Source organism: Oryctolagus cuniculus, chromosome 1, assembly GCF_051225735.1.
Source record: "Oryctolagus cuniculus isolate XC-2025 breed Fujian yellow rabbit chromosome 1, ASM5122573v1, whole genome shotgun sequence".
Classification (NCBI taxonomy): domain Eukaryota; kingdom Metazoa; phylum Chordata; class Mammalia; order Lagomorpha; family Leporidae; genus Oryctolagus; species Oryctolagus cuniculus.
The window spans coordinates 184,182,147-184,204,744 of record NC_142867.1 but is presented as its reverse complement, the minus strand read 5'-3'; the positions used below and the strand labels follow the sequence as shown (position 1 = coordinate 184,204,744).

General features: G+C 38.0%; 1 protein-coding gene across 4 annotated transcripts in view; it reads right to left on the bottom strand.

Annotated features, from left to right (window-relative positions):
- FOCAD (focadhesin) overlaps window positions 1–22,598 on the bottom strand; it is a 381,374-nt gene that overhangs the window by 58,189 nt on the left and 300,587 nt on the right. For all 4 annotated transcript variants that reach the window (XM_002708074.6, XM_017340978.4, XM_017340982.4 and 1 more), the window contains 4 exons: window positions 15,707–15,795; window positions 11,881–11,925; window positions 4,985–5,093; window positions 1,512–1,628 (listed from right to left, as the gene is read on the bottom strand). In XM_002708074.6, the coding sequence (XP_002708120.1) occupies window positions 1,512–1,628; window positions 4,985–5,093; window positions 11,881–11,925; window positions 15,707–15,795 (360 nt within the window). The remainder of the gene's footprint in view (window positions 1–1,511; window positions 1,629–4,984; window positions 5,094–11,880; window positions 11,926–15,706; window positions 15,796–22,598) is intronic.

Below are 22,598 nucleotides of genomic sequence, written 5' to 3'. Positions count from 1 at the left end.
GCCCATTTACTAAGCTTTAGTATTCTAAGGATAAAAAGCAAACATGTACTAAGTTATACTTTATGTTAATATAGCACTATTGAACTGAAAATGTTATTGAAATGAGCCAGATGCTAGGACACAGGAAATAAGGTAAGTGACTTTTGAAACAATTTGAAAAGTATAATAATCACAAAGGTAAGGTGCAACACTGAGCTGTCTAGAAGAGAGATTTTTTTACTGGTTTGCAAGAACTAAGCAGCACTGTTTAGGATTGCACACATGTGCTGTTCTGGTGAATAACTAGACTAGATAATTATTGCAAAGACTTTTACATAAGCTTTGAAAGAAGTATTCATCCATCATTATACAAATAAGAACACTGTTGACAGAAAACAAACCATCATAAACAAATTTCTTCTTTAAGCAAAACTTCCCTTCTAATTTAATTCTACGTTATCTAGTAAGTCATTTTTGTCCTCAAGTTAGTTAAAAATCTAGCTCCAGAGCCTAAGCCCCAGGTGAATACATACCAAGTATTCCTAGGGCCAGGAGGATAGAACCACACAAAATATACAGAGAAGACCATAGGCAATGTGTTTCAGGCTAAAGTTGTATTCTTAGCAACAGTTCAGGATCGGGACTATATTTTCATCCAAATCAGCTATAATCCTCTGTGACTCAGCTGATTATCCCATGATCACTATAATTCCCTAAGCAATGGACAGTGAGAGGGTAAAACAAAAATAATTCTACACAAACACAGAAGCAGTCATGCTCTCCAACCAATAAAAGGAAAATTTAACAGGAAAGTGTTTTCATTTTGATTCAAATCTTAGGATACAAGCATGAAGATGGAAAATGTGTTCCCAGGATATTTCATCACTTTCAAGACATTTTTAAATAATTTATATAATTTGATTCCAATAATGTTTTACAAGTTGGCAAAGTATAAACTGTTGCTTTTATTTTACAGAGTAGAAAAATAAAATGATAAATATTAAGTATCAAGTCAACAGTAATAAAACCTATTAGGTCTACAATCACTACATATGCTACTGTTCAGTCTTCTCATTCTATAAACAAGGAAAAAAAAAGTCCAAATAAATCAAGGCAACTTCCTAGGCTCACATAACTGGAAATGAAAAAATCATGACTACAAACTTAGGGTCCCCACATTTTAATCAGTATTTGTTTGCCTATAATTGCAGTCCTTATCCCTGACTACACATTAGGATCACCTTGAGAGTCTTCAAAATGTTGATGGCCAGGGCCCTTCTCTGAATAATTAAATTAGAAGTGGAGCCTATTCATAAGTATTTCTGTAGGACACACACACACACACACACACACACACAGAGAGAGAGAGAGAGAGAGAGAGAGAGAGAGTGAAAGAGAGAGACTGACTGATAACTCTATTTTACTACCAGGGCTGAGGATCATTATATTGTATTGCAGATTTCATGTGAACAATTGATGTCAGAAGAGTCAATCCTTGAGTTTTCTGATCATTTTTTATTCCCAACACTTACATAATAAAACCATGATAAAAGCTGCCCTCTAGGTTGGTAATGGCTATCCACAATGACCAGAAGAGTATCAAGCACCATGGTAATCCACTCTTTCATTGAAAGGAAATGAGGTTGAACCTGTGGAAGAAGAACAACAATGAAATGATAATTGAAAAAAAAGAAAACAAATCTAAACAGTAAATCTAGATGCAGGATACAATCCCCCTTCTGTATTAAATAATGAAGTTTTACTATCAAAAAGTAAGCTTCACCTGCCTTGGCTACATGAGATAAATAGGTACTTGACAAATACATATCCTTACCTGGTCCTTAACAGGAAAACTATTTTACCTTTTATGCAAGACTTAGCAGAAATGAGAGAATGGGGGCTGCAAAAGAAAACATATCCAAGAGTCCTTCAGAGCTCACCTATGTTCAGTGAATTATAATGAGATTAAAATGAATAATGCACCAGAAAAAAAAGCAATTCAAGACCTCTCAGTCCTGTGACTTATCATTTCATGAAGGAGGCAATAAGCCCACAACACTTTGAGTAATGTATCTAGCACTTTTCTCACTACTATATTATCATTTAGTTATTATTCAAGAATCATAATATTCACCTAGCTAATTGATAAATTAGGTAGGAAAACATAAATGATCTTGAGAGTAGAAAAGAGAAAGTAAAAAACAAAATAAAGCAAATGCCAACTCATTAAAGGAGAACTTGGCTATGAAAATCATTCATAGCATTTCCACTAAGATCCGGAACCAGACAAGGATGCCCACTTTCACCACTGCTATTCGATACAGTTCTGGAAGTTTTAGTCACAGCCATTAGGCAAGAAAAAGAAATCAAAAGGATACAAATTGGAAAGAGGGAACTCAAATTACCCTGTTTGCAGATGACATGATTCTATATATAGGGGACCCAAAAAGACTCCATTACGAGACTACTGAAACTCATGAGACTTTGGTAAAGCTGCAGGATATAAAATCAGCACACAAAAATCAATAGCCTTTGTATACACAAACAATTCCACAGCTAAGAAAGAACCTGTAATACCAATCCCATTCACAATAGCTACAGAAAAAATTAAATACCCTGGAATAAATTTAACCAAGGATGTAAAAGATCTCTACAATGAAAATTACAAAACATTAAAGAAAGAAATAGAAAATACAAAAAATGGAAAAATATTCCATAATCATGGACTGGAGGAGATAACATCATTAAAATGTCCATAATACTGGAAACAATTTACAGATTCAATGCAATCCCAAACAAAATATCGTTGACATTCTCAGATCTAGAAAAAAATAATGCTAAAATATGAAAACACAAGAGACCCCCAAATAGGTAAAGAAATCTTAAACAACAAAAACAAAGCCAGAGGCATAACAATCCAATATTTTAAGACATACTACAGGGCAGTTAAAAGCAAAGGTCTTGATACTGGCACAAAAAGACATACGTATCAATGAAACAGAATAGAAAACCCAGAAACTCAAATAAGCAACTACAACCAACTAATGTTTGATAAACAAACTAAAATCAATCCTTGAAGAAAGGATAGTCTCTCCAGGGGCTGGCATTGTGGTGTAGTAGGTAGAGCTGCCACCTGAAATGCTGGCATCCCAGATGAGCTCTGATGAAAGTCCCATTTGCTCCGTTTCCCATTCAGCTTCCTGCTAAATGGCCTGGAAAAGGTAGCAGAAGCTGGTCCAAGTGCTTGGGCCCTTACCACCCATTTGAGAGACTTGGGAAAAGCTCTGTCTCCTGGCTTTTTGCTTTGGCCTGGCCCAGCCCTGGCCCATTATAGACATCTAGGGAGTAAACCAGCAGATAGAAGATCTCTCTCTCTCTCTCTCTCTCTCTCTGTGTGTGTGTGTGTGTGTGTGTGCGTGTGTGTGCCTATGTAACTCCGACTTTCAAATAAATAATCTTAAAAAAAAAGACAGTTATAACTAGGGCAAATTAACTGTAAAACTAATAGTTCAGCACAATTAATTAATTAATTAATTGTTCAGCACAATTAACACCAAAGTGATGGGATCACAGAAAAGGACATTAAAACTTTAGATTGTAGATTTACTTAGAATGCTGCCCTGCTAAAATAGTCCATGGGTATTTTAAGAAAATTTAACATTTACCTCTAAATCATTTTCATCTTTCTTTTCATTAAGTTAACCATATGTGTGTCATTCATGCACTAATCCCTTGACTGTCTTTTCTACATGTAATAGATATATATAGTTTTTGTCACATAGTACCTATCCTTAGTTACTAGCAACAGCACTCTTTGGGAATTACATCTTTCTTCACTATTCAAAGGTTGGTTAAATGCTCAATCAAGCTACCTGTCCCACCTAACCCATTTAGAATTATAAATTTTAAGTGATTGATGCAAGGATAGTAAACAGCTGAAGGGATTACTCTGTTGGTGGGGTAGCCTGCTGAGATGCTTCCTTTAGTACTTGCTGCCTAAACTTCCCAAGTCACCTCAGTTCCTGTTCTTCCCAAACCCCAGTTTTAAGCTTTGCCTTCAATTCTATGAGACTCCAGATAACATATTCTCCAGTTCCAAAAATCACCATGAATAAAAGGTACAGATGGGCTATGAGATACTCTTCAAGGACAGACCCAGGTTGAATACCATGGAATAAAGTTTCAACTGCTGTAGCAAAAAATGAAGCAGTAGATGCTGATGCCAACTATAATGGTTTATTAAAATTGAGAGCTTAGTGTTTTACAGCTGTCTTGTCTTGCTTTTATATATAGTAATTCACTTAATCTTCACAAGACTACTATCTAGTAAGCATTGGTGTCCATATTATACAGCTAAGAAAACAGATTCTGAAAGGGAAAATGGACCATAGAGCTACTAAGTGGAAGTAATAAATATAAATATAGGTTTCTCCTATTCCAAAGCCTGTTTTTTAACCCTTGGCTATACTGTCTTCTGATAATGATAGTTGCCAGATAATAGAGCTTAAGACAAGAATAAATCCATGCCTTTTTATTTTGACAGATATAAATTATCTGAAAAAGTACACTGAAAATTAGCAGTGGCCAGCTTGTCACATGTTTAATTAAGAAATAAATGCCCTGCAAAAATGAATAGGCACTTTGTCATTGACGTCTACAATTAAAATGCAAAGTACAATTTTTCTCAATCTGTAAACACTTCTTACTTATCATTTTTTTGACAGCATTGTTCACTTTCAGTAAGTCTAGTTAACCTCCTAAGATTTGTTACCACTGATGTAATCACAAAAAGACAACCTCTATTGCATAAAATTGGCACCTTCAAATGGAAATGACCACTTAACTGTGATGGAGAAAGCAAAACAGAAAAGCAGCAGAGAAAAGTCAGGGAAGAAACAACTAGTGTTACTTGGTATGGCGAAACCACAGAATCTAAACTTGTGAATCTGGGGCCCAGCTTAAAGACACATTCAAACACCAACCGTTTTACATCACGCTCACTCACCTCCAGGACCCCATCAGAATCTGAGGAAAGGCTGGCTTCATGTTTGGAAACGACGACAGCAAGGCTGCTTAAAGCCAAGAGCGCATTGCCTTTGACCACTGGACTCTCTCTGTTCCAAAAGAAAAATTTCAAGAGAATTCCATGCTGAATTAACTAAGAGAAGAAAAGGATCTATTATAGGAAGAAAGATGTTAAGAAGCACTTCATTCAATCACAGCCTCATCAACACAAGTCTATTGGCTCCCTGATACCAGCAGTTTATATCCTCCTTAGGCTAGTGCTGATTTTTAACTCTTCTTACCAATGTATAGTTATCATGACTTTTTATAACTTAAAAATCCAAGTTCATATCTAAGTTGTTTTTCCCTAAAAATTTCTACTTCATCATATCACATCATGCTTCCTAAACTATATTTTCCCGTGTCATTTTTGGCCTATTTAAGTTTATCAATTTATTCTAAAAACACAACCAAGGACAGCTACGTGAATAATTCCAGCATACAGAATGGCCTCCGATTTTGCAAAGCACTAGTGTGTGGAGTCAGCTTCTCATGAACCCCTTTTAGCACAGTTTACTTGCAATTTGATACAAGGCAGCTTTTCTCAGTCACTATCATTCTCCCCTTCTTTCTTTTAATATGCCTAAATCATGAACCTTGCATAAAGTTTCTAAAAATAATTTGGAGATCTCAGATAAGATGCAAAATTTAAAAAGATGTATTTTAGAACATTTGAACTAAGAGTTGCCCTTTTACATTATCCAAAGTGTGGTTTTCTAATAGTAACAATTAAAATCTTATCCTTTGATTTCAGAATTCAGCAGGAAGAAAATCAAACCTTTCAAACAAACTAATCACTTGAAAATGTTCCTTTACTATTATTGCACAAATCCAAGCTGATACTGTAGAAGAAAATTCCCTATAGAACACTGATGAAAAACTGATGGTTTGTCAACTCTGTCAAAACAGAACTTGGGCAACAGAGCACCCACAACCTCAGAGAGTTCAGTTCTGTCATACAACTGTGGCTTCCAGCAACTACAGTGTTCCCCAAAACCTAATCCTGAGAACAGAATCTGAATTCAGTGTATACTTCCAAGAACTACTTCCTGCTTATCCCACTGCAGGACCAGAACAGATACAAGGAATAAGGAAGTCTTGCTCCCCATGTAGACACAGTAGCTTCAGATCCAATCCATGGTCACAACTGAACAGGTAATCTGGTGGGTGTTACAAAGTTACTGTTCACATGTGGACTTGCATTTTTGCTTTGATTTACTTTAGAATGGTATTCAGGGCTTGTCATTATCAAGTCCTTTCATGTGTCTATTTACCCAACCTACCCTTCCCTCCCAACTTCATGTGGTTTACTTAGATCAGTGAAGGCCCACTCTGCACACTGGTCATTTCCTTCACCTCTCCTCATTTCATACTTTTATGAAGCCTGCCAATGTTTAGTCAGATATCAACATTTATATTGGCATATGAGGGAGAAGAATGAAAAGGAAGCCTTGAGATACAAGCAGATGACTCCAACCTAGGTTCTGCAATGATGACTACTGAGCTCACATACAACTACTAATAAAAGACCAGGAAACAAGACAGGATTTAGGCATTCCTAGGTATGCTAGTAATAAAACCATCTAACAAAAGCAAAATCAGGGGCCAGAGTGTGGTGAAGCAGGTTAAGCCACGACCTATGATACCATATGGGTGCTGGTTCAAGTTCCAGCTACCCCATTTCCAATCCAGCTCCCTACCAATGTGCCTGGGAAAGCAGCAGAAGATAGCCCAAGTACTTGGGTCCCTGACACCCATCTGAGAGACCAGAATAAATTTCCTGGTTCCTGGCTACAGAAGGCCCAGCCCTGGCAGCTGTAGCCATACGGGGAGTGAACTGGTAGATGGAAGATCCCTCTCTCTCACTGCCTCTCTCTATCTCTCTCTATAACTCAAACATTCACATAAATAAATAAACCTTAAAAAATTAAACACTTTATTCTTAAAGATTTATTTATTTATTGGAAAGTCAGATTTACAGAAAGAGAGGGAGAGACAGAGAAATTTTCCACGCACTGGTTTATTCCCCAGATGGCGACAACAAAAGGGCTGAGCCAGGCCAAAGCCAGGAGCCAGGAGTTTCATCCTGGTCTCACATACAGGTAGGAATTGGGCCATCCTTCATTGCTTTTCCCAGGCCATTAGTAGGGAGCTACGTGGGAAGTGGAGCAGCTAGGACTGGAACTAGTATTCATATGGGAAGTCAACGTCTCAGGCAGCAGCTTTACCTGCTAAATCACAACACTGGCCCCTAAATATTTTTTTTCTAATATTATCTCCTTTGTTTAGAATATCCTGAAGGCTATCCTGCTACAAAATGTTCATGAATCCTGAAATGTGTGTGTGTGTGTGTGTAGCTTTAAATCCTCAGTGATCTGAGAATTAGATCCTAGCTTTTATCCCCCTACAGAAAACACTTATATGGTCACCAGAAATTGCTCATGAAGTCTTCTAAATCAAGGATATTAGACAAGATAACATAGAAAGTACCTTTTCTACCCTAGAATTCTGAAAGATAATTCAGCCTCAATTGGAAAATAGAGGCCTAAATTACTTTATTTTAAAAGTTTCACATACTTGAGCATCCACTCTTACTGAAATGTAAAGAGAAATGAATTTAAAACCTCTGGTTATTAGACCTTTGGCTGCTGACTGAATGTTTATTTGCACATAAATCTGCAGAGGGAATTGGTGCAGAATCTACACAAAGCATTCCTAAGTCAAGCTACATATTTCACAAAGTACAATGATTAGCTCTTGATTGTCTTCATATTCTCTATATGTCCAGCAACAATTTCTTATGAATGGAAAGAACTCACTAGATATTTAGTAAAAGAAATTCAAGGAGAAGCTGGCCAGGTGAAAATCTATAAGCTAGTTCAGCAAAAACTCATCACCATGTTACTCAAATGTCTATCCCCTACCAGTAAACAGCAGTGACTAATTTGCATAATAACATGTCAGCATCAGTATAGTATTTATCCTGGCAATACCACTGACATTTTAATTAAATTGTCCTTTACAACAAACTGATGTCATTAACTTAATTAAAAAGTACAAGGAAGGATGAACTACAATGAAGCTTTCTTGGAGACAAAGTACTATATATTAGTAAAGTGACCTAATCCTTTGGGAATTTTTATCTTCTAATTCTAATCTATTTAACTAATAACAATGAAAACAAATTTCCTTCAATCCTCAGGTTTTATCTATGTCTGATTTGCCCTGAGCCCTGTCCTCAATGCTTGAAAAATGCCTCCAAATGAGCAAATCAGTTTAATCCTGTGACTGGTATTTTACTTCCTGCACTTATGGCTCTGAGCAAACAAGATTTACCCTGCCCAAACCAGTCAGTGGCAGCCATGGTTAAAGGAACAGAAAGCTAGTTGGCTGACTCACATCTCAGCCTCTGGACTTTAAATATCTTCTACCCACTTGCTGCATACTACTGTCAGGATTGCTTTAAGAAATAAGGTCTACAAAATATCTTAAAATTTTTGATGAAAAGGTCATATCATAAGAACATGCATTATTTTTACTCCATACTACACAGCATGTGAGTACACTCTCTTTGCAAAGTGATCCTTTGCAAATATAAACATGAAACATGTGTAGACATAAAATTTTTGAATGGAAAATGCAAAAGCAACTAAAGAGGCAAATTTATAGTTTTTTTTTTCTCAATAGAGAGCAGATAGTTTCTTTAACAGTCAAGCTTTTTGCTGCAAATGTCAGAGCACAGTGTTTAATGGGATATAAGTAGATTACATAATAGAACAAATTATGAAAGGTAAAGGTCAAAGGTAAACCTCCACCCTTTCCACCTCTCTCTCCCCTTCAATATACAGCTGAGCCCTCTTCTACTATGTCTGCAATTCACCAACCTGGAAAAGCTGATAGGAATGAATCCCTATCAGAGCCTCTCTGTACTTTAGTTTTCATTTTATCAGAAGATAAATGTGTATATATACATACACACACACACACACACACACACACACCCCAGTGCCTCTCTCTGAAGAGAATTTCTCTTTCTATTCATGTGATTGTGCACTCAGATTAACTTCACAGTTAAGTACCTGTTTAAGAAATTACTGGTAAGAGTGTGCATTTGGCCTAGCATCAGTCAACACTTGGGACACTCGCATCCTATACTGAAGTGCCTGAGTTCAAGTCCCAGATCTATGTGCTCTTTCATCTTCTGCTAATATGCACCCTGGAAGGCAGCAGGTGCTGGCTCAAGTACTTGGGTCCCTACCATTCACATGAGAGAACTAGATTGAGCTTCCAATTCCTGGTTTCAGCCTGGCTCGCCCCAGCAGCTGTGGGCATTTAGAGAATAAACTAGAGGATAGAAAATCTCTGTCTCTCATTCAAATAAATGAAAATGAATATTTTTTTAAATAATTAATTCTGGTAGAAGTTAACACTAAGGTAGATTTGCTTTTGGTTTTGAGGCAAAACTTATTTAGCTACAGAATATTCTATATAAACTATTCTGTAATAAAATATTTCAGATGATACAGACTTTCAATATCAATAGACTTGAAATCTTCTATGTTAAAGGTTTATCTATAGGGCTAGTATTATGGTCCAGTGGGTTACGCTGCTGCTTATGATGCCCACATTCCATATCAGAGTGCCAGTTTGAATCCTGGCTGCTCCACTTCTAATCCAGTTTCCCGATAATGCATCTGGGAAGGCAGTAAAATATGGCTCAAGTACTTGAATCCCTGCCACCAATGTGGGAATCCAGGATGGAGTGCCTGGTTCCTGGCTTCAGTTTGGCCCAGACCTGGCTGTTGTGGCCATTTGGGAGAGTAAACCAGCAAAGGGAAGATCTCTCTCTCTCTCTTTCTCTCTCTGTTTGTGTGTAAGAAAGAGAGAGAAAAGGGGAGGGGGGATAATGCCTTTCAAATAAAAAAATAAATAAATCTTTTTGAAAAAATAAAATAAAGGTGTAGCTACATTACTTGGAGGCTAAGAAGAAACCAAGTTAATGGTAGCAGCAAAATGTAATGGTGTAAGGGAGAAGTGAATATAACTGACAGGTAACTCACTGATGGGAACAATTAGTCAGCTTGTTAACAAAAGAACCTGAAGAAAGTGTTCAAGCAATTTCATTAGGGTATAATTTTCTTAATGAGCGTTGGCTTAAGGTAAATAAAAAGCCTCAAGGCAGTAGCACTAAAGTAATTTTTGCTAAAATAGCCTTAAGGATATGACTGAAATTGCCTTTCTACTTGGGCTTTGCACTAGCTTTTAGTATTTAAAAGGTCAAGTTTTATTTATTTTTTAAAGATTTGTTTAGTTGAAAGAGTTACAGAGAGAGAGAGAGAGAGAGAGAGAGAGAGAGAGAAGAGATTCCATCCACTGTTAACTCCCCAGATGCTGCACCAGCCAGGGCTTGGCCAGGCCAAACCCAAGCAGCTCTTCTGCTGCTTTTTCCAGGTCATTAGAAGAGAGATGGATAAGAATTGGAGCAGATGGGACTTGAACCAGTGCCCATATGAGATGCTGGCGCAGGCAGAGGCTTTACCTGCTGTGCCACAAATCCAGCCCCTAAAAGTTCGAGTTTTAAATACACTGGAGGCCAGCGCCGTGGCTCACTAGGCTAATCCTCCACCTTGCGGTGCTGGCACACCGGTTCTAGTCCTAGTCGGGGCGCCAGATTCTGTCCCGGTTGCCCCTCTTCCAGGCCAGCTCTCTGCTATGGCCGGGGAGTGCACTGGAGGATGGCCCAAGTACTTGGGCCCTGCACCCCATGGGAGACCAGGATAAGTACTTGGCTCCTGCCATTGGATCAGCACGGTGCGCCGGCCGCAGCGTGGCGGCCATTGGAGGGTGAACCAAAGGCAAAGGAAGACCTTTCTCTCTGTCTCTCTCACTGGCTACTCTGCCTGTCAAAATGTGCTGTGCATTGAGATTTAATGCTATAACAAGTACTCAAACAATATATTTCACTTTGTGTTTCTATGGGGGTGCAAACTGTTGAAAGCTTTACTTAATGCATACTAAACTGATCTTCTGTAAAAAAAAAAAAAAAAAAAAAGAAAGAAAGAAAGAAATTATCAATTCCCAACTTGACTCTCACTGGGATTAAACATGACAATAGGTCTGATCTGATTTCATCATCATTTAAAGAAAATCATCTATTATTTTTCACTTTATGTTTCTGTGTGGGAGCAAACTGTTGAAATCCTTACTTAATGTATACTAAGCTGATCTTCTGTATATTAAGATAATCGAAAATGAATCTTGATGTGAATGGAAGGGGAGAGGGAGTGGGAAAGGGGAGGGTAGTGGGTGGGAGGGACGGTATGTGGGGGAAGCCATTGTAATCCATAAATCGTACTTTGGAAATTTATATTCATTAAATAAAAGTTAAATAAATAAATAAATAAATACATACATACACCGGAATCATAATACAAAGGACATGAAAAAAAATACTACTTTGATATCCTTGTCGCTTTGCAGTTGAGATTTAATAATTTGTAGAACCCACATAACTCACTTTAGCAAGGATTTCTTTCTCTTTTGTTTTCCCTTGAACTAAGTTACAATCTTACGCAAAGCACAAGAATTCGACCTCAGTGACTATTAATGTGGAAGTCACGTGTGTTTGTCCACTGCTTTTGTTACTTTCACAAAAACTCATGTAGCAAAAAATGAGCATAATGTAAGAAAGGATATAGAGTCATTTTTAAAAAATAATTGAAAAGTACTTGATAATCCTTAACATTATAAAGTTCCCTAAAGGAAGAAACTATACATCTATCAAGGGGAGAAAAACACTTATGAAAAAATTTTGGTAGAAAAATAAATGGGTCTTACTTTGCAGCCGTCTTGGTGATCTCATCAGTCAGCATGTCTCTAACCCTAAATGAAGGTAGAAAAAAGGTAAGAGCTTAAAGTGAGAACTCAACTTTTTTTCTTATTTGTCAATTAATAAGAACCTTTTTTTCTTATTTGTCAATTAATAAGAACCTCACACCTTAATATTGTATATATATAGCACTTTAATGTAAGGCAAAATGTAAAGGTTTTACTTCTAAGAGAATTTCATCTTCCTATTCCATAGGTCACTTAGCAGAAGTTGGAAAGGACGTGAGTTTAACTGAGGAGGAAGGTGCAGGCAGTACGTAATGGTATCACCTCAAATAACTGATATATTCAAATTCTAATCCCCTATAAGATAGTAATGGGAGGTTGGGCCTTTCAAAGGTAAGTAGATCATGACAGTAGAGCCCTCATAAATGAGGTCATTGCCCTTATAAAGAAGAAATAGAAGAGAGCTTGCTTCCTCTCTCTTTGCTGTCTGCCAACTTGAGAATATAAGAAGATGACCACTTGCAAATCAGGAAGTGGGATTCATCAGACACCAGAAATACCAGCTACTTCATCTTGGATCCCCAGGCCCCAGACTGTGGGAAATAAATTTCTGTTATGTGAAGCATTCTGTTTACAGTATTTCTCCTGTAGCAACCCAAACTGAATAAGACGTACTCTAGTTCTCTTTTTAACATAGTGCTCACCAAAACATCAATTTGCGACCTCCAGATTGCATATATGGACTAGTCACTGTGTGTGTATATACAACAAAATTCCAAACTTTGAATATATAATCACACTAGAGCCAAAAGAAAAATACATCACCAATTTTTTCCTACTCTACTTATATTATGTCCCTTAACAAGAGAAAATACCATTAGCTATCCTCTTGAAAAAAGAAAAAGCTCTCCTGCTGCTGCCACGTGTCTGCCTGTTATGCAACACAACTTTAAAAGATTATTACCTATGCTTGATGACTCTAGTTCATGCTCTACTTTCTCTAGCCCCTCCTATAATCTGGCTTTTGTCCCCACACTTATTCCAAAACAGCTTTTATCATGAATACCAATGACTTTAAAGGGACTAAATTTAATTCTTAATTCCTATTCCCTATCCTTTGCAGCCTCGCGGCAGATCCCTCATTTCTTAGAACATTTTCTTTCCTTGGCTTTTAAGATCCCAGTCTCGGTTCTCTTCCTACATCACTGATCACCAATTTTTAGCTTTATAGGTTTCCTGTTCACCTTCCCCTTCTCTACATGTTGAGGTGTTCCACTGCGCAATACTTTGAAATTTTCTCCATCCTTTCTACATGCTTTCATGCAGTATGATGATTTTAAATGCCAGCGATATACTGATGATTCAGAAATTTTCGCTCTAGCCTTGAGCTGTCCCAATAACTGCAGACTCCTATAGTCAACAATCTACTTGCCATCTCCAGCTGGAGGTCTATTTAGGCACGTTAGGCCTAGCAAGTACTAAAATCTGATTCCAACTTACACAGCCGTGCTTTCCTACAATCTTCCCCATCTCAGCAAATGGGAATCCCATACATTTAGTTATTAAGAGTTAAAAATCTTGGAATTATCCTAGACTTCCATCTCTCTCTCATATCCTTCATTTAAATTATTATCCTTTAAAACTTATAGAATCCACCTTCAGAATAGATTAAAAATCTATTTATTTTTAAATATTTCCATTGTTAACCCTGTAATCCAAAACACTATCATCTCTTGTCTGAATTACTGCCAGTGGAATCCTAATTATGTTCCCCAGGGAATATTTTTAACACCAAAACTGGAATGATCCTTATAAATCATGAGTCAGAGCCTCTGTTTCAAATCCTCCAATGTTTCTCCATCTCCCTCAGAGTCAAAGTCCTCCACATGCCTACAAAGTTTCTCCACAATCCAATCTCCTCGACTTCTTTGCTCTCTCCATAGCACACCAGTTCCCCTTTCAGCTATTCTCCCAGGGCCTTTCAATTTGCTGTTCCTTCTTCCTGGAATGCTCTTCCCCAGGTATCAACTTCACTCACTCCATTCCTTCAGTTCTCCTTCCAATGCTATACTATAAAAAGAAGCTCTTCCTGATCATCCTCCCAGCATCAACTACTCTCGATTCCTTAATCTTACTTTATTTTTTATCTACTAATCAAAATCCATTCCATTTATTTGATTATCTATTCCCATTCAGTCAAGTATAAGCTTATGGAGGACAAAACTAGAACTTTACTTACTGCTGCGTCTGACACATAACAGAAAATAAATACTTTCTAAAGTAATCAATAAAGGGATAGCTTTATTTGGATCTGAGACAGCTGCAATTAAGTGATGATGTTCAAACATTTCCTTGGATATAGTTTATCAGTAGTGCAAGTTAAATTGAATTTTCCAGTTCTGAATTATTCTTAAGTGAATTAGGGACCTAGTTCCTGCACACTCTTATACATGTACATTCCATGAGTTTCACCCAAGAAAACATCCATAGGTCTCTCCATATATTTTGGAGAGTGTAGAAAATATATCACTTTCATCAAATTATCACTTTCAAAGTATAAAACTGAAATAAGGGGCAAAGATAATGACAAATAGGAAGTAAGACCCAAATTCTTAATCTCTAGTCTTAAATCCAATAATTATAAAATTTTAAACTGTAATGCTATTTTTTTTTTGAAACTTTTTTTTTTTTTTATTTTTTAACAGGCAGAGTGGACAGTGAGAGAGAGAGACAGAGAGAAAGGTCTTCCTTTGCAGTTGGTTCACCCTCCAATGGCCGCCGCGGCCGGCGCACCGCGCTGATCCGATGGCAGGAGCCAGGAGCCAGGTGCTTTTTCCTGGTCTCCCATGGGGTGCAGGGCCCAAGCATCTGGGCCTTCCTCCACTGCACTCCCTGGCCACAGCAGAGAGCTGGCCTGGAAGAGGGGCAACCGGGACAGAATGCGGCGCCCCAACCGGGACTAGAACCCGGTTTGCCGGTGCCGCCAGGCGGAGGATTAGCCTAGTGAGCCGCGGCGCCAGCCCATAAACTGTAATGCTATTTTTTAAAGCTTAGAATATAGTTTGGGGTAGAATTAATTAAACACACATATAAACACAGTTCAGCTTTTCTACATGTGTCCACTGTCAGTAAATAAAAATCTAAAATCAAGTAACCTTTGGACAGATTTTAGGATTAAAGTAACCTAGAGCTGTAGACAAAGTTGTTTAGATTTTGGGTACTTTTACTTACATTTCAGCTGCTGTGATAATAATGTGACTAGGTATTCTTCCCAACTCATGTAATCATTTAAGTTGCTTTTAATGTGCTAGCACTAACACGTTTCTAGATAATACAGTGGAAACTCCCTAGAGAGAGGCTGCCATAGAAATTAAAGCCCTGACATGGTAAAGTTGCTCCTAATAATGAAGATGTCTTGGGGAAAGGGAAAGCAAAGGAGGGAGAGAATAGTCCTTGACTAAATGTGAGGTCAGAAGGCAGTGAATTGAATGGGAAAACAATTTTTCATTCAAAAAGCACACAAATAATCAGTTACAGGGGTTGGGGCAGGGGGAAGGCAGAGGAAAAACAAGCCATTTCCACACTGCTTTGGAAAACCTTCACAACACATAAACACTGAACTATGTTTATATATGTGATTGAGAAATAAAGCTCTGTTAGTCTACCTAGGGAGTGGGTGGAAAATACACCTTTCACATCTTCCATTGTTTCTCTTTCAGGTTCACACAGAAGTTAAAACAACCCATATAGAATACTATAAAGTGCTTGTCTTTCCCTCCTATCTCACTTTCCATGACAAATAACGAGCACCAGAATGCCATGCCCATACCAGAGCCAGGCTGTGCTTGTCTTGTACTGCACCTCCTCAGCTCCTTCTTTTCCATGTTTCAACTGCAACTCCAGCTCTGCAATTCTCCCCTGCAAAGAACAGAGTACAAATCAGCATGCAAGACCAATGGCTTATAATTTCTTGGGAAATACATGTGTATTCTTTCTTAATTGGTCTTACATGTCCTTGACAGGATTTTATATTCTGATAGTGGATGTATGATGAGAAACAATCACAACAATGCTCAGGTATTTTTATGTTCACCAAAGAGATACAAGTTGGAGAAGCTATATGTTTGGCAAATTTAGTTCAAGAGCTTCTTTTCTGGATATCAAAGGTACTCCACCTCTGTAAGTTTCAGTTTCCTAATTTGTAAAATATAGCTAGTAACTATTTTATGGTATTAGCACTTCACATTAAGGGGATGGTGTTATGACAGCAGGTTAAGGCCACTGCCTGCAACACTGGCCAGCATCCCATATGGAAGCTCAAGTTCGAGTCTTGGCTGCTCTGCTTATGATCCAACTCCTGCTAATGTGGCTAGGAAGGCAGCAGAAAATGGTGCAAGTACTCAGCCCCCTGCTACCCAAACGGGACACTTAGATGGTATAATAGGCTCCTGGCTTTGGTCGGGCCCAGCCCAACCATTGGAGCAATTTGGAGAGTGAACTAATGGATGGAAGATCTATTTCTCACTTTCTCTATGTCACTCTGCATTTCAAATAAATAAAATAAATCTTACTATCTTCTTGTAAAATCATCTTTCATGAATATACATAAATCTCTAGTTTTGATATGTATAAACTTATGGAATAAATGTTTCCCAAAAATGTAATATCCAGACTGTAAAGTTAGATGTCCTTATATTTCTTTTTTTTATTTGGCAGATAGAGTTAGACAGTGAGAGAGAGAGACAGAGAGAAAGGTCTTCCTTCCGTTGGTTCAACCCCAAATGGCTGCTACGGTCGGAACTGTGCCGATCCTAAGCCAGGAGCCAGGAGCTTCTTCCTGATCTCTCATGCGGGTACTGGGGCCCAAGCACCTGGGCCATCCTCCACTGCCTTCCCAGGCCACAGCAGAGAGCTGGACTGGAAGAGGAACAACCGGGACTAGAACCCGGCACCCATGTGGGATGCCGGTGCCCAGGCAGAGGATTAACCAAGTGAGCCATGGTGCCAGCCCTTATATTTCTCTCATATACTTTCAGTCACAGCCTGTGGGCTCACTGAGGGAAACAACTGTTTTGTTTATCTACAAAACCTTCATATGCAGTACAACTTCTGGCATGCAGTGAGTGCCCTGGGGCTCATGCATTCAGGTATTTTGAGGTGGGATGGATGCTTTACTTTGATCCTCCATAGTCCGTTTACTTTGCTCAGATCCATTCCCCATCTCCATAGTTGCTAAGAAAGAATCCTGGTCCTGTCATTCTCCCCTTTGTCTTTTACAGCAAGGTATCAGAGATGATTAAATAAGATATTATTATTTAATATTCATGTTGGTATCCTAGGAGGGCAGACAAAGTAAAATAGAAAACGTTATCTTATTACCTGACTCTGCTAGTTATTGCCTTTCACTTCTTATTTGTTTAAAAATAAACCAAAATATAAGAAAGCTAGAATATGTGCTGCTTCTGAAGACTGGCTTTTCTGATCTCCTCTGCAGTCATAAACCAGTATAGTCATTTCTACTGTGACCAAGTAAATTTCATACTTTTTCTTTCTCAAAGTCTCTGCCCCCCCCCCCTTCTAGAACATACCCTTAACCCCATGCCAGGCTGTTTATTCAGATCACTCTGCCTTCTAATTCTTTACCTATTGTTAACAGATCCAATGGCATTCAACTCAGGAATTTTTCTGGTTAAGGGAAAAAAATACTTTTTGGGTTAGAAAAGGCTAAAATGATCACCAGAATTGATTTTTGGATTGTCTGTATATTCCAATTATTTGTTTCTAAGATTTATTGATTTATTCGAAAGTCAGAGTTACAGAGAGAGAGAAGGAGAGACAGAGAGAGAATCTTTTACCTACTAGTTCCCTCTCTAGATGGTCACAATGGCCAGTGTTGGACCAGGCCAAAGCTAGGAGTCAGGAGCTTCTTCAAGGTCTCCCATGTTTTCCCAGACCATTAGCAGAGTGTTGGATCAGAAGTAGAACAGCCAGGACTCCAACTGGTACCCATATGAGATGCAGGAGTCACAGGCAGTGGTTCTACCTGCTATACCACAATGCTGGCCATTATGAATCCAATTCTTAATCTGACTATCCCTCTTAATTTTTATTACTAGCTCACATTACCAAAAACCTGCTGATCATACTGAGTAGTATTAACTACTCAATATATGTTATAAACAAAACGACAAAAACTTTAGAAAAGTTAAAAGTAATTTATCAGAGGCATTGTTTCTAACCCTGGTTTTGATTTCAAATTGTTTTACAGTTTGTTGAACAAGTCAGGAAACAAGTACTTACAGTCAACCTGCTTTCATATCTGTCTCCTGTTAGAGGTCATATTCTTAACACCAAAGAGCCCTTGTCACAAATAATGGAGAACCTAAACTCCTTGTCATCTCAGGACAGCAGCAAGGAAAAACAGACTACACAGGGCTTGTTACCAAAAGGTCTCTGTACAAGCAATCAGCTGCTATCTGCATTTTTCCTATCAACAGGAAGAAATCCAACTACCTTCCCACGTCAACCACTTTTTATTCTTATAATTCAAAAATTAGATAAGGCTGGAAGCAGACTCTTAAGCAGAAGCCACTACTAGTGTTCAGATTTCACATTTAGTCACATCCTAATCAGCATCCAGGAAGTATTGTAGAATATACCTTTTAGCATATCTCCTTGTAAGCTTAACTGAATAAAACATGGCTCTTCCTTATGATCCTCTAGCTTAATGCTACAAAATATGTCTTGCACCAGATGGAAGTAGCTACAATTTCCATACAGAAGAAATATCTTCCAGGACAGAAATTCTTGACATAGACAAGGAATCTGGCTATTGCTTCCGTACTTTCAAGATGCCATAAATTCTATTTAAGTGTATGTACTCATATTCAAAACTTGTTAACAGTTAAAACACATCAGTGTAGTTTCAAGTAACAATTGATAGAGTAGATGGCATTGTTGTAGCTTATACTAAAAATTGTCTTACGACAGTCTAAGATCTCAGTTTCATTTCTTTTGTCACCAACTCTCAATGATACTGAACTTACTAGAAATCCAAAGCAAAAGGATTTAAACAATGAACAAAGGTACACATCATTACTGAAATAGTAAAGGCAGAATAATCAACCTACATTACTAAAAATAGCAGGCTTTCTATAAATAGATTTGTCTTTTAAAATATTAAACCAATTTGTATTATTTAATGATGGTGTTAGGCAAAGCACATTATGCAGTGGAAAAAGCTGGGGCTCTGGAACCAAATAATGGGTTAAATTCCAGTTCTTCCATTTGCTGGCTGTTAGGTTTTGAGTCATTTGTCTTTTCCTACCTAACTTTGTTTCCAGTCTATAATCCCATTACACACAGGGTTAATAACACCCACTTCAAAGGATTTCTGTACAGATCAATTGAAATAATATATATTAAGTGTTGAATACACACTAGTTATTCAATAAATGGTTGCTCTTATTATGTAAAACAATCACAAAGCTTTTTGTAAAAATCAATTGCAAGTCATCTGCAAGAATTACACCATATTCCTATTCAATTTAGCTTTTCTTAAACTAACAGCTAAATAAAATTATCAGTTCATTCTGCAGAAAGAGGAACTTTCCTTCTCCAGATACACATAGCATTTTGTGCATTCTTTATTACAGCATCACAGATTTTACATTGAAATCGCTAGTGGACATGTTAGCTTTCCTCCTCCAACTGGTAGTTGACTAGGAGGCAGGAATGCTTTACTCCCCTTTATGTCTTTTTTTTTTTTTTTTTTTTTGACAGGCAGAGTGGACAGTGAGAGAGAGAAACAGAGAGAAAGGTCTTCCTTTGCCGTTGGTTTACCCTCCAATGGCCGCCGCGGCTGGCGTGCCGCGGCCGGCGCACTGCGCTGATCTGATGGCAGGAGCCAGGTTCTTATCCTCGTCTCCCATGGGGTGCAGGGCCCAAGTACTTGGGCCATCCTCCACTGCATTCCCTGGCCACAGCAGAGAGCTGGCCTGGAAGAGGGGCAACCGGGACAGAATCCGGCGCCCCGACCGGGACTAGAACTCGGTGTGCTGGCGCCGCAAGGCAGAGGATTAGCCTTGTGAGCCACGGCGCCGGCCCCCCTTTATGTCTTACACACTGAGCCCCTGGTCAGTAAAAATTTCCCTGGTCAGGGAAAAATTGATGTGAGTGCAATATCACTCCTCTCGAACAAAAACAAATTGGCTAAGGATGGTAAGAAAGCATGTAGAGACATGAGTCATTCATTCGTTCACTGATGCCCCTACTCAAAACATACTGGGTGCCCAGCAGGTGCTGAAGATAAAAAAAAGTAAGAAACAGTGAGGAAAAGGAAACAAAGGTTCCAAAGGCACATCTTTCAAATCCAGATTCCAGTGCAGTTTGCAAAACCACCTAAAATTGTGTTGTTTTTGTCATATTGGTTAAGATGCTTTTTAGGACAGAGCCTCATCTTATGTGGGAATGTTGGGATTGACTCCCGACTTGGGCTCCTGATTCAGGCAGGCTTCCTGCGAAAGGTTTAAAAGTTGGGTTCCTGCCATCTACTTGGAAGATCTGAATTGACTTCATGACTCTCAGCTTCAGCCTAGAGCAGCCCCAGCCACTCATGCTTGAAGAAGAAATCAGTAGATGGGACCTCTCTCTCTCTCTCTCTCTCTCTCTACCTCTCAAATAAATAAATTTTTTAAAACATAAGAAAAGCTGCTTTAAAAATAAATTAATAGATAAACTTTGGTGTTCAGTCAGTTGTCACCGATCAGGGAGAACATATGGTATTTATTATCCCTCTTAGTAGTTTTTTTGTCTGTTCTACTTAATATGACTGGTTTAATTCTGTAATTAATACACAGTTACTCTTAGTGTTGAAAATTAACTGAAATGTGATCCCTGTTAAACATAAGAGTGGGAATAAGAGAGGGAAGAGATGTACAATTTGGGACATGCTCAAGCTGACTTGCCCCAAATGGTAGAGTTAGAAACATACCAGGGGATTCCAATTCAATCCCATCAAGGTGGCATGTACCAATGCCATCTCACTAGTCCAAGTGATCAATTTCAGTTCACAATTGATCATAATGAAAGGACTAAGAGTCAAAGAGAGCACATAAACAAGTCTAGTACCTGCTAACACTAACTGATAAAATAAATAAAGGGGAGAGTGATCCAACATGGGAAGTGAGATACTCAGCAGACTCATAGAATGGCAGATGTCCTAAATAGCACTCTGGCCTCAGAATCAGCCCTTAAGGCATTCGGGTATGGCTGAAAAGCCCATGAGAGTATTTCAGGCATGGAAAGCCAAGACACTCTGGAAAAAAAAAAAATCTAAATGAAAGATCTCTGTGAGTGAGATCCCAGTGGAAAGAACAGGTCTTCAAAGAAGGAGGTACCTTTCTTTGAAGGGAGGAGAGAACCTCCACTTTGACTATGACCTTGTCTAAACAAGATAAGAGTCAGAGAACTCAGAGGGCTTCCATAGCCTTGGAAACTCATGACTGGAGCATAGGGAGATTACTGATGCCATAGACAGGAGTGTCAATTGGTAGTCAACAACAGGAGTCACTGTGCACTTACTCCTCATGTAGGATCTCTGTCCTTAATGTGATGTGCATTGAGATTTAATGCTATAACGAGTACTCAAACAATATATTTCACTTTGTGTTTCTATGGGGGTGCAAACTGTTGAAAGCTTTACTTAATGCATACTAAACTGATCTTCTGTTAAAAAAAAAAAAAAAAAAAAGAAAGAAAGAAATTATCAATTCCCAACTTGACTCTCACTGGGATTAAACATGACAATAGGTCTGATCTGATTTCATCATCATTTAAAGAAAATCATCTATTATTTTTCACTTTATGTTTCTGTGTGGGAGCAAACTGTTGAAATCCTTACTTAATGTATACTAAGCTGATCTTCTGTATATTAAGATAATCGAAAATGAATCTTGATGTGAATGGAAGGGGAGAGGGAGTGGGAAAGGGGAGGGTTGTGGGTGGGAGGGACGGTATGGGGGGGAAGCCGTTGTAACCCATGAGTCGTACTTTGGAAATTTATATTCATTAAATAAAAGTTAAAAAAAATATTAAACCTGAAAAATAAATAAATTAATTAATTAATAGATAAACTAAATGGTGTTTTTCAAAGTGTGGCCTGTATCAAATTTACTTGGAAGCTTGTTATACAAGGTTTCTGTTCGCCCTCTCAGGTCTAATTAATCAGAAGCTCTAAAGATCTATCTTTAGATCTATGCTTTATAAATTGTAGGCTCAATAAGACACAGTGCAGCAAGATTTGAACTTGAGAAGAAAACACCAATGTCCAAATGCTCAGTCATTCCTCCCACCTCATCTTAATCTCAGTGTTACTCCTCATCTCATTTTATAACACAGCCTTCTCTTTAACCATATATATACTACATTTTCTGAGACAAAATGAATATCTTATTCTGGGCCATGCATTACTTCAATACCATGCGATTTTTTTTTTTTTTTTTGCATCCTTAACAATGAATTTTAAGCTAGGGAAGAGGACTGAGCTAGTCATTTCCTAATATTGTTAACTATTCATATATTACCTGATTAATTTTTTTTCAATTTTTAAAGTTTAAATTTTCTAACTTAAAATTTTAAATCATAAATTATATAATATTATTGGGTTAAATTATGTCAAGTTCAGCATATGTCACTTATTTAGTGAGCACCCATCATGTTTT